Below are 13,440 nucleotides of genomic sequence, written 5' to 3'. Positions count from 1 at the left end.
TACAATGTGGGTCATATATACAGATGGGCAGCCTTTACCTTGTCTTCATGTTTTCTATCAATACAATGTGGGTCATATATACAGATGTGCAGCCTTTACCTTGTCTTCATGTTTTGTATCAATACAATGTGGGTCATATATACAGATGTGCAGCCTTTACCTTGTCTTCATGTGTTGTATCAATACAATGTGGGTCATATATACAGATGGGCAGCCTTTACCTTGTCTTCATGTTTTGTATCAATACAATGTGGGTCATATATACAGATGTGCAGCCTTTACCTTGTCTTCATGTTTTGTATCAATACAATGTGGGTCATATATACAGATGAGCAGCCTTTACCTTGTCTTCATGTTTTGTATCAATACAATGTGGGTCATATATACAGATGTGCAGCCTTTACCTTGTCTTCATGTTTTGTATCAATACAATGTGGGTCATATATACAGATGTGCAGCCTTTACCTTGTCTTCATGTTTTGTATCAATACAATGTCGGTCATATATACAGATGGGCAGCCTTTACCTTGTCTTCATGCTTTTATCAATACAATGTGGGTCATATATACAGATGTGCAGCCTTTACCTTGTCTTCATGCTTTTATCAATACAATGTGGGTCATATATACAGATGTGCAGCCTTTACCTTGTCTTCATGTTTTGTATCAATACAATGTGGGTCATATATACAGATGAGCAGCCTTTACCTTGTCTTCATGTTTTGTATCAATACAATGTGGGTCATATATACAGATGGGCAGCCTTTACCTTGTCTTCATGTTTTGTATCAATACAATGTGGGTCATATATACAGATGGGCAGCCTTTACCTTGTCTTCATGTTTTGTATCAATACAATGTGGGTTATACAGATGCGCAGCGTGTTTTCCAAGTACAGAGGGACAAAATAGCAGCGGCATGCGTTAGGGCGTTAGGGACAAAATAGCGGAGCGGATAAATAGCGGAGCAGATTAAAAGAAATAATAACGCAAGACTCTTAACAGCTCTGGGCGACAGTCGAGTTTGTCTCAGAGCTCTGTGTTTCTCGGCGGCTCAGTGCCCACTTAATCAGAAGCTAACATATTTTCCTAACTTTTGATTGGGTGGGCAATACTCATGTCTGGGTGGGCATTGCCCACCTCTGCCCATGGCTAAAATCGGCCTCGCATACAGTAGTTTACTAAACTCAACATTTTTTAAACAAATGAAACAGAATTTCGGCTAAATTGGGTGATTTAAAATGTTCATTTCGTAGGGCTCCTATAATAGTTATGTTTTCAACTTGTCTCTATCACCTTGAGGACTTCAGCCAGAGATTTCAGTATTGACTTGAGGTCACCATTACTCTGGTAGAGACCCTCTGACATTTCTTTTTCAAGCTTGCTTTTCAGCAGACATATCTCTTGGTAAAAGTGGGCGGATCTACTAAATTGTGTAATAACCATGTAACAGCCGGAACAGTAATGTGACATCTATTTTTTAGATTTTGACATTGTCAACACCAAATTTGGTTTAGGTGCCGTGGGCCTGTACAGGAGCTGTACTTGTTCTTACTGCTCCACAGCTGCTCTCAGCAATTTGCATGACTGAAAATATTCTCACCCGGCATGACATTTTAATTTAATCAAATTATTGAAATAATGGTAAATGGCCTGCATTTATATAGCGCTTTTATCCAAAGCACTTTACAGTCAGTAGGTACATTCACCCATTCATACACCGATGGCAGCAGGCTACCACGCAGGGCGCTGGCACACCATCGGAAGCAATTTGGGGTTCCGTATCTTGCCCAAGGACACTTCGACATGCAGACTGGAGGCGGCAGGAATCGAACCACCAACCTCTTTTATCCAAAGCTATTAGTGGACAACCCGTTCTACCTCCTGAGCTACAGCCACCCCTAAATAATCTGTCCCTCTGCTTGTGTCTAGTCACAGCCAGTGACCTCCTGTAGTCAAGAGCGCCTTGGTCGAGTCCAAGTCGTGAGTTGAAAGGGTCGAGACTCGAGACTGATTCAAGTCCGACTCATGTTAAATACTCCACAGCCCTGGTTGAAAGATGAAACTCCATGAGCAGAGAGGTTAGTTTGGTTAAAATGGACAGCAGGGGGCGCCAATGTGTTGAGAATATCACGAAAAGCATTAGCAGTCAGTGACATCTCATTTCTAGAAACACTTCTTCACCACACAGTTGATGATGTGAGGTTGGAGGAAGGGAAAATGCATATTGTCTGAAATGATCAAATACACATTACAGTCTAAGGACAAACACACACTGCCTTCTCTCCTTCATAAACCAGAACCAGTGTGGGCAGCAGGGCGGGCTGGAACACTGCTTCCCAAACTGGGGTCCAGTGATCCCCCAGGGGTCCTCTAGAAGTTTTCAAGAGGTCCCTGCAAAATAACAATCAGCTTAACATCACTGCTTTTTCATTTACTACATATAAGCATAGTCATGGGAACTAGTTTTAAGTAGGGGTGCTGTGGAGATGCAGGGGGCGGGGGTATTCAGTCGCAAATCATGTAACGATTGGCACTGGCTCATGGAACCAGATTGACATAATAAACCATGATGATAAAATTGCAACCGACCATGTCATTTACTCGCTTGTAGCCAAGGCTCCTTCAAGGCAGGGCCGAGGGAGGCGGTTACGTGTCCTAGCTGGGCATGTAACCAGGAAAAGCTGGTGTGTCTGTGCTGGAGGACTGAAATGTTAATATTTTACATTTCTGTGGATTTAAAACATTAAGCTCATTAAGATGTTAAGATATTCCAAACTAAGTTGTTAGTAAAAGATCTTTGTTTTGAAGCTGTGCAGCTGTTTCTTTAAATGAAACATTTGTCCGTCCGTCCGTCCGTCCGTTACTCCACTCCAGCTCTCCGACCATGATGGTCCACTCCAGGGTCTGGATGAGGTCAAGTCTGCGGTCTCTCCCTCTCGCTCCCCGTTTGGATCTTCCTCCAGGGCCTCGGCCGCTATAAGGGTAGGGGTGGCGGTCCTGGTCCTTCCTACTGCAGGAAGCACACCTCTGCCTGCAGCAATGCATCTAACCCCGCCTCTCCCTCCTGTCACATGTCCATGTCCAACTTATCAATCAAACTGGTGTCTAGGGGCATTTTATCACCATCAGCTACTGTAACATGAAGAGCGTTGTGTGTCAGGAGGACTTAACAGTAATCCATATAGCCTACAGTACATTTCAAGAATTTTGCAAAGTTTTCAAGAGCTGTAAAAGATTGTTTTCCAGACCTGTGGAGGAAACCTGACAAAACCAGGACAGTGTCTAATTGTCAGTATTCCACTCTCTATCCACTGAGCTACAGAGCCACGATGATACTGAAAACAAAACAATGATCTATAGTAAATGCAGCGGTGAGCTGGCTCTATGCAGATAAGATGATCACAAGTCAAATCAGATGGATCTTAATGCTGACACAATAAGACCAGCAGATGAAAATAGATAGGTAGATATACATATATGTCAGTTTGATTGATTTTCCCATGACATATGCTGCCATGTGCTCCATGGAGAGTGACTGAATCCACAATGAGATTGTTGTGACGACTTGTTCCCTCTGCAACAGACCAGTTCAATATGAAGGACTTCACGCAACACATTTACATCGTCGGCTTCAAAATGATCCCTGAGCGCACGCGCCCTCGCGCACACACACACACGCACACACGCACGCACGCACGCACGCACGCACGCACGCACGCACGCACGCACACACACACACACACACACACACTCACCAAAATGCAAGGTAACAAGGTAACAAAAGTAATGAGAAATGCAGCCCTCCGCCAAGGCCAATACTCCAGCCTGCTGTGATGTTGTGAGTGGAAATAGGAAGCTTAACCCTTAAGTAAAGAATGTGTCTACTTTTCCCACCTGTGCTCCTGTAACTTCTCAATACATGCACTGATCTGCTCCAGGTTGAAACATACAGAGATGCTCCTTTAATTAAGAGTATGACAATAAAGTATGATAATTAAGAGTATGACAATAAAGTATGATAATTAAGAGTATGACAATAAAGTATGATAATTAAGAGTATGACACTACAGACACTTCTCCTGGCTGTAAGTCACCTGGTCTGAACTGGCAGGATGCCAGCACTATAACCTTGTCTGGTGTGGAATGACCCTGAAGAACAAGAACAAATACCAGCTGCACAGCCTCCCTCCTTCTGTATAATCTGCAGTTTCCACATTCCACGGCCATGATCATGGCTTCTCACTGTCAATGCTAAATGGACTGTATTTATAGAGCGCATTTTATATAGCTAGTCGACTTTACGTGGATACCTCCCATTCACCCATGCACATTTGCACACACTGACAGCATCTGCAGCCATGCAAGGCGCTAACTGCTCGTCGGGAGCAGTTAGGCGTTCAGTGTTTTGCTCTAGGACACTTCGGCACACTACCGGGAGGAGCCAGCCTCGAACCGGGAACCTTCCGATTCCCATGCGACAGCTCTACCTCCTGTGCTAATTTGGAAACATTTCCCTTTAAATGGGCTAGTGTGTACAGACGAGACTTGATGAGGTTCCATTCTTTTTTAATCTCTAAAGTTTAAACATAAGCCTCCATGGGAGAAACATTTGCACACATGGTGGTTGAATGCGGTACTGCATGGGGGGGGGGGCAGTTCTGTACAACGTGTGTTCTATAGACATAAGTGGAAGGTGAGGCGAGGTGTTTAGACAGGGGGGGGGCAAGCATGTACTGGAGGGCAAGGTTGCACATAGAAACGATTTAACTAATGCAAAACACAGCAAGTACCATCAATGGTCTCTATGGTGGAGTGCGTTAAGAGCTGGCTTTTGGTCCATGTTGCAGATTTCGAAGGCATGAGTTCAAATCCCAACAATCCATCTTTAGACGATTTTAACTTGACAATAGACATTCTAAATTGTCCCTAGCTTACTTCCAGTTGCAGTGTTTGCTAATACAATAACTGACAGGAATTAAGCTAGGTTTCAAACTGTTCCCTAGCAACATCGTTCCGTGAAAACTGTCTATATTTAGGGAGATTTGAAAATCTGAGGTAGCCTACTGCCTGCCTGTAAATGTAGCAGTGTTTTTATGGCCAGATGACACCTGGCGACTAAAATGCGGTACTACGGGAGGCAGGTCTGTCCAATGCATTTGGTTACATAGGGGGGGCGCGCATGTACAGGGGGGTGGATTTGCGCGTAACACCCGCCACCCACGGCTTAATGGGCATTTCTGCACTTCTCCAGTTTGCCCATGACATTATTCAGGTGTTTGCTGTTTTTCTTCCTTGGGGAAGAACCGCAGTGGGTTCCATAATAACGCGTTGCAGTCGCATATAGGCTATAATAATAACCCACAAAACACCCCTTGGAGAAGTGTGGGAATGCCGTCCCCCCGCACCAGCACTACACCTATGGTCCGCTCTTAGAAGAGTGTTTCTGCTCAGTGGTTTGCGGTAGATAGTGCTATAGACCTCTGTGTTTATTTTTTATAGATGGTACATGTAAGGTTGAGAAAGTTGATGTTGTTGTTGATTAATCTTTCTTCCCAGAACCCCATCAAACAAGCCGGGGCAAATGCACTGCCCACTTACACCTCGCCTCGGCAGATAGTAGCCTACGAACCTGCATTATTGGAAATAGTTTTTGGAAATAACTATTTCCGTGAGGGTCAATCAAAATGAATTGTCTGTCACTCACTGTTTGACTCTGAAGAAGACGCTGCTCGCGTCGAAACGTCAGTTTTTGTACCTTATTAAATTTGTTTGCCAGTGATTTCGTGTGCTCCAGTCATCTCTACCTTTCCACTATTCTGTCCTCATCCGAGAGCACCGATCTCCCCTTGTGGAGGGGCTGAAGCGCAAGAGATTCCTTCTACAACTTTAGTTAGGCTACTCTTTTTTTGTGTTTGTTCTGATGCATTTGTCCTGATGATGAATCAGCTACAACTTCCTCCATATATCTGTTGTTTGAACATGATAACAAAGACACATTGATAACAAACACCAAGTCACTGATATGGCCATTTTATTTGTGAGAATTTTATTTTGAAGGCAACGGCGCATAACCGGAAACGCATTTGTTAGTCTCTGCTAACATGCCGCAGCTGAAGTTGCTTCGGAAAAAAATGTGGGGGAGAACTGAAGGAGTTTGGCACCGCCCTGCAAAGCCCGGCTCTTTCCTTCCTCATTCAGGTCCGCAAAGAAGGTTTATGAACTGAAGCTGTCTGAGGTTTTGCATCAGTTTGTCTTTGCTTTGAAAGAAAACACATTGAAAAAATGAGTGGGCGTGGAAAAGGAGGAAAGGGACTCGGAAAAGGAGGCGCCAAGCGTCACCGTAAAGTGCTTCGTGATAACATCCAGGGAATCACCAAGCCCGCTATCCGCCGTCTGGCTCGCCGCGGCGGAGTGAAGCGTATCTCCGGTCTGATCTACGAGGAGACCCGCGGTGTGTTGAAGGTCTTCCTGGAGAACGTCATCCGTGATGCCGTCACCTACACCGAGCACGCCAAGAGGAAGACCGTCACCGCCATGGATGTGGTGTATGCTCTGAAGAGGCAGGGCCGCACTCTGTACGGCTTCGGAGGTTAACTTCATTTACCGACCAACAAAACAACACAAAGGCTCTTTTAAGAGCCGCCCAATTTCTCTAAGCAAAGAGTCTATTCCCGTTTCCTCTGAGTTGTGTTGTACGCTAACTATGTACATTTTAACACTGTTTTGCAACTGAAAAATAAAATGTAGCAGCCGCTAATGGGTTAATCTGAAATATAACTGCGTTGAATAGTAAACTACAGCTCTGCTGGGTGAATAGCGACCTGCCTACAATAATAATAATAGAATAAACTATATAGCACTTTTCAAAACAAATGTTACAAAGTGCTTAACAGGCAATAAAAATACATACGAGTACAGTAATGCAGGTGAAGGGATAGCAATGGTGGGCCGTTCAAAACCATCAGACACAGTTAAAACAATATAATACTATGTGCTGATTGTGAGATTATCAAATCAAGGTTATTATTGTGGTTAACTCAATCTGCTCTAGCTGTTTTAGATACACCCCCCTTCTGATAGCCCCTTCTTTTTTCTTAATTGTTTTCCAAAAGTAGCAGAGGGAATGCATTACATGTTAAGTGGGAACATGTGAGATTATTATTATTAGACCATGGCTAGATCTATATAGCCTATATGGTTACTTCACTATTATTAGATCTGTCCATAAAGTAGGCTACATCGACGACAGCATCATAGTGTTAAGACTACTTATCTTGTGATAGCTATTGTTCTGTTTCAAAAGGTCTAAATGGGACCATGCTTCAGTTTAGGAAAACCATATCACACATTTTTTAATAACAACACATTGCCTCGTCATAGTAGCCTACTGTATTTTGAGTTTTGTTCTGTTTTTGTATTTTTTTTTGTAAACCCCTCTGAGTCCTTTCTCTCGAAATGAAGATGTTCAGAAAGCGGAAAATATATAATGGAGCAAAGGTCCACAACAGACTTGTATTAGTTTGTGAAATGCACTTCATTCAGTTTCTGAAGAGAATAATGAAGGATATTGGAACAATAGTCAGAGTCCGCGCGCGGGAAGTGAAAATACAAATCTGGAGCTCAACCAATCAGAATACACACAGGCAGCCGCTCGTGCAGCCGAGTCGACAGGCACGCGCCGAAAGTCAACCAGTCACAGGCGGGGAACCGCATAGTGTTATTTGCATCAGCTGCCTATAAATAGGGTGCTTCTGTTAAACGGACTTCATTGATTTCTGATTGGCTAGCTTCGTGTGAGTGGCGGACGTGTTTTTTGAGGAGAGTCGTGTTGAGACGCTGATCAAATTGAACACTAGCTGACTGTGTCAAAAGAATAAATAAATAATGGGCAAGAACAAGCCTAAAAAGCACAAATCGGAAAACCAAGGCGGAGGGAGAGGCATGGAAGCCTGTGTTCAGAATAGTGAGCAAAGTGAGGCTGGAGTGGGGTTTGAAAAAATGGCGGGTGATAGTGACAGCGACGAAATGGAGTCTGAAGACACCGAAATACAAATTGAGGATTCAGGAGGAGCTTTAAAGAAAAGTGATTCCAGTAGATCAGTGAGGAGGAGTGAGTCGTTTGTGGTTGGAATGATTGCGGTACAAAAAGTTGATGGTATTTTCAGAGATGCACATGTTGTAGGTAAGTTTGTTGAAAGGAAATTAGGACAGGTTCGTTCGGTCAGGACAACAAGAAGCGGTATGGTTGTTATTGAATGTTTGTCAAAGAGGCAGCGAGATAAAGCTTTGAATATCAGTGAGTTTGGAACAGAAGGAGATGAGGATGATGAGGTGTCTTGTTTCCCACTTGGGTCAGAAGTCAGGAAAAAAGGAGTGGTAAGTAGCGTGCCTTTTTCTGTGGAAGCAGACTTGTTTTTGGATGTGTCAGGTGTATGTGAGGCCAGGAGGCTAACACGATTCAGTGAAGGGAAGAGGGAGGATAGTAAATCAGTGTGCCTCAGTTTTGAAGGGGAAATGCCAGAAAGGGTATATTTAGATTATGTGTGTTACAGGGTTAGGCCTTACGAGAGAGCTCCACTAAGATGTTTTTGTTGTCAGGAGTACGGCCATGTTGCAGCAGTATGTAGAGGACATACTATTTGTGCGAGGTGTGGGGGCGAGTATTGTGATGATGGAAGAAGGTGTAAGATAAAAAAAGATGAGGTGAAGTGCTTGCATTGTGGCGGAAATCATCATGTGGGGTCAGCACAGTGCCCTAAAAGAGTTGAGCAAAGAATAGTGAGCAAGATTAGAGAGGAAAATGGAATATCATATGCAGAGGCTGTTAAGATGTCAGAGGAGAGAAAGAAAGAACCAGAGCAAAAACAACCGGAGAGGGAAAAGGGACAAACTAACCAAAGTAATGTCATTTGCATGGAAAAGAAGCAATTCCTGGCTTTCATAGCCATGGTTATAAACTGTGCTGCTAATTTGAGTGGGAAGACGGAGAGGATTGAGATGGTGCTTGACGCTGCTAAGAGGTTCTTAAATGTGGTGGATGTGTCTGGAGCAGAAATCGATAAAATACTGAGGGACGCTTTTGCGGAAACTCGGACAACTGGGTCTGAGTGACAGTATGGACAATAATATATTAGTAACTGGAGCACGTTGGGGGGTGGTGGACACTATTTATTTTTTCATAATTGATTGATATCTTTCACCTGCGGAGGGCAGTAAGACGCCAAGTCTTATACTGCTGAAAATCTGAAAGAAGAAGAAGAAGAACTGTGAGAGGCAGCAATGTGCCGCAAGGCATCCAGTCTGCCGGAAATCTAATAGAAGAAGAAGAAGAACGGACTTCATTCTCTGCTACCGAGAAGTCGTCAGCATGCCTGAAGCCGCGAAGCCCGCCCCCAAGAAGGGCTCCAAGAAAGCCGTCACCAAGACCGCTGCCAAGGGCGGCAAGAAGCGCAGAAAGAGCAGGAAGGAGAGCTACGCCATCTATGTGTACAAGGTGCTGAAGCAGGTCCATCCCGACACCGGCATCTCCTCCAAGGCCATGGGCATCATGAACTCCTTTGTCAACGACATCTTTGAGCGCATCGCCGGTGAGGCGTCTCGCCTGGCTCACTACAACAAGCGTCGCACCATCACCTCCAGGGAGATCCAGACCGCCGTGCGTCTGCTGCTGCCCGGTGAGCTGGCCAAGCACGCCGTGTCCGAGGGCACCAAGGCCGTCACCAAGTACACCAGCTCCAAGTAAACCGCTTGTAGATACATCCACCCAAAGGTCCTTTTAAGGGCCACACACTACTTCCACAAAGAGCTTAACAATTCTTCACCTTCTCTGTAACCAACAGATTATTAATGCTTTTTACATGGAATTTGTAGCGTTGCCGTTGAACTAATGTTATAGTGTCACACTGACCGCCATGTAAAAGCCCTTTCATAATGGCACGACATGGCTCATGGTGTTCCTTCCAAATACTGGGTCATCAACCAAAATAAAGCCACATGTCTATCTACTGACCTACATTTAAAGTGAGTTGTTGCTATTTGTTTTAATGCCTAACCTTACCTGCACACCAGAGCAATCCGCTCCTATGACATGTTTTGCTGCTGGAAACCCTTATCCACCAGTTGCAGTGAATCAGTCTACAATAACTATGTTGATTGGAAACTCCATTTCCCATGATGCGTCCATCTTCTCCCCTACCCAGTATGTGAGGCATCTACTGTGTGAACCATACTGGACACATCTAGTCTTTTTTTCCCCCATACTAGACACATCTGATAATTCGTAAGGTCACTCTTGTGAATTTTGTAAATGAACAAGATGCGTACATGGTCTGAGCTTCGGCCTTTTAGCCCAAATATTACAAAAGACCCCACTGATTCATAACAGATCTAAAGTCATGATGTCATAGCAGTCAGGCACACATAGTGTACACTTAGTGACAAGCAAGACAACAGTAAAACAAGTTTTTGGATTGAGTTTGGCGTCAGTGGGCTTAACCCATAAGAGAGCGAGCCTCGTATCCCCAGCGTAGCGTAGCAACAAGACCAGAAGTAACTCCAGACTCTATATAAATCCAATCATTATTGCGATGTCATCATGTCTGACATCAGTGATGTCACTCAAGCACTCGATGTCATCAGTGATGGGTGATGGTCACTGAAATGTGATGTCATCAGTGAGTGATGTCATCAGTGATGCAAAGTTGAGCAAATTGTGTACTCCGCATTTAAAAAACTAAAAAAAAAACTGCCTGCCAGTAGAGCAGCCAAGCTGGCAAGCACGCGGGGTTTCTAGTAACTGATATCTGCCATAATAGACACATCTGATAGGCCTCTAACTGATATCTGCTCAATGTGAGCTCAAATCCCTCACTACCTCCTTACACCTGTGACAGAAGACAGATCAACCACGCTCTCATAATGTATTAATAGGGTGACCAGATCCCAGCAAACCAAATGTGGGACAAAGAGTATGTTTGTGAGGGACAATGTGGGACACGTTGCCAATGCTGAGTAGGGCTGCAACTAACGATTATTTTCATTATCGATTAATCTGTCGATTATGTTAGACTAATCGATTAATCGTTTGGTCTATAAAATGTCACCTTAAATGGCAATCCTTTTCCCCCCCAAAGCCCAAGATGACCTGCTCAAATGTCTTCTTTTATCGTGACCAACAGTCCACAACCCAAAGATACCCTGTCAAGACTAAAGACATCAGAAAGCCGGAACAAGATATTAGTCTGTCTGTCTGTCTGTCTGTCTGTCTGTCTGTCTGTCTCTCTCTGTCTGTCTGTCTGTCTCTCTCTCTCTCTCTCTCTCTCTCTCTCTCTCTCTCTCTCTCTCTCTCTCTCCAATTCAATTCAATTCAATTTTAATTCAATTCAAAGGGCTGTATTGGCATGATAAGGTGCATCTTACATTGCCAAAGCATACATTAGCAACACTTAGCAATTACAAAGAATCAAAAACAGAAAACAAGACATTTTGTTACCCAGTAACATAAATCACAAAATCTGAAGATATTCAAAGAGGAAGAGAAAAGAAAATTAAATGGAATGTGATGAGATAGAATATAATAGAATACTATTGTTGACCGGAATCTATTCAGAATAATAACAGAACAGTATCTCTCTCCTATTGAGAATAAGAATACTGTTTTTTAACAGAGTCCTGATATTGTATATGATTTTACTCAGAGTTGGCTGCTTCACTGCCTGTCATGCTCATGCAAAGATGAAAGAAGGTGTGCTCTGTTTCCAGACATATGAGACTGAAAACCACAAGTTGTTGTTGTGTGGAGCTACAAAGTTCTTTATTTTTGTTTTTTCTTTCTTATCTTTTCGTCTTCCTCACTATTTAAACAATTAAAACTGAAAAGTAAACTAATTTACCAAAATGCTAAGCAATTACATAACGCTCTGCTCATACTAGAAATGAAATCTAGGTCTACTATTTTCATTTCTATACTGCCTTACACTCTAGTTACTACATGGTGTGCAATGTCAATATATGTCTGTGTTTAGTCTTATGTTGATGTGTTTCTGTACAGTGTACATCAGTACTTTACTGTACTGTTATGTCCTACATGTTTGTATTATGTACGCATCTTCTGTGGAAAATAATTTCCTCTCTGAGGACAAATAAAGCTATATATTTATCTGTCTATCTATATCTATCTACCTACCTATAATTCTCAGTTTAAATACTGAGTATTCCATCCAGTTGTATTTGATATATTCAGATTGATTGATTGATTGATTGATTGATTCAGTTTAACAACACCCTTTAAGAATAGATCAGTCAGCGCCTGTGCCAGTTCACCAGTCCTCACATCATACACTGAGCAGCCAGCCTGGGAACTAAGGATCTATGGATAATACTGCCAACCCCATCTCACTGCACAAAGACAGCAATAAAGTACATCAGCTTACCACTCACAAATGTTAAATATCTTGCAAAGGATACTGAGGAGACTGCATTATGGCCCAAATAGGGCAGTGAGGGACCATGGGCCGATGATATACATGACAGAGAAATACAACAGCATTCAGCTGGAACATGCATGTTGAAGTTGTGCATTCTTGGCTCGTAATAGTAGGCTACTGTCGGAGGGTATGGAGCAATGTGAAGCCATGTCTCTGTATTATGGGGGTTGTGTTCAGTGTAGTTGAATAGGTGTGTGATGCAATGGGTTGCTTTTAATTAATAATTAATTTAATTCCTCACAGGGACAGTGAGCAGTATCATCACATTATTACAGAACTAAACACAACAATAGAAGGTGGAAAATAAGGCCTGTTATTCAAAGACCAGCACAGCCTGGCTGTAAAGAGTAGGCCTACTCATGGAAATATTATACTACCACAGTGCTAGTATGAAAACGTCAAATGCAAAATGATAGGCTATTTCAGTCTAGACTCTAGTGGACTCAAGCACAGCAAGTTGGATAGCACGGTATAAGTTTATTTGACAATCATATATTACATATCTCGAATGGAGAAAATACATGTTTGGCCTACATCAACATCAAACATCAAAAACATATTTTCAGTTCCATTGATCATGACTGCATCATTCACCTGAGTCACAAAGTTAATGCCTCAGGATCTCTCCCGCCTAAGTCACCGCCTGCCTCAGTGTGTTTACCGACACCACACATCTGACGATTAAAACAAAACTAATAGCAGCATTAGAGTACTTTGACTTGTATTCCCTCGTCAGACATCTCTGCTTACTGTAAAACTAGTGTTTGGAATGTAAAGCATATTCAACCATTTTATGAGTCGAAATGTGAGGAAATCCCACTGCGAGTAGAATACTGTGACCGGGTAATGGAGAGGTTTGAAGCTCCCCTGAATAAAAATAAAGTCTCCTCGTTGCTAAAAACGACTCCATTTCGGAAGGAAACAAGTTATCTAACATCTCGAATCAGATTTAGA

At 43.0% G+C, this 13,440-nt stretch overlaps 1 protein-coding gene and 1 pseudogene across 2 annotated transcripts; both read left to right on the top strand.

Moving 5' to 3' along the window:
- Positions 1 to 6,283: 6,283 nt before the first annotated feature.
- LOC310785998 (histone H4) lies at positions 6,284 to 6,595 on the top strand (the record flags this gene model as incomplete). Its single annotated transcript, XM_083647185.1, has 1 exon — positions 6,284 to 6,595. The coding sequence occupies one exon, from the start codon at positions 6,284 to 6,286 to the stop codon at positions 6,593 to 6,595; it is 312 nt and encodes a 103-aa protein (XP_083503311.1).
- Positions 6,596 to 9,368: 2,773 nt separating this feature from the next.
- LOC310787035 (histone H2B pseudogene) lies at positions 9,369 to 9,743 on the top strand (annotated as a pseudogene). Its single transcript has one exon. The product of its transcript is annotated as a histone H2B pseudogene (transcript).
- The last annotated feature ends 3,697 nt before the right edge of the window (positions 9,744 to 13,440 follow it).

Source organism: Poromitra crassiceps, assembly GCF_964638095.1.
Source record: "Poromitra crassiceps genome assembly, chromosome: 12".
NCBI classification, from domain to species: domain Eukaryota; kingdom Metazoa; phylum Chordata; class Actinopteri; order Beryciformes; family Melamphaidae; genus Poromitra; species Poromitra crassiceps.
Note: the sequence above shows the minus strand (reverse complement) of the source record. Positions and strands in the feature narration are given on the sequence as shown.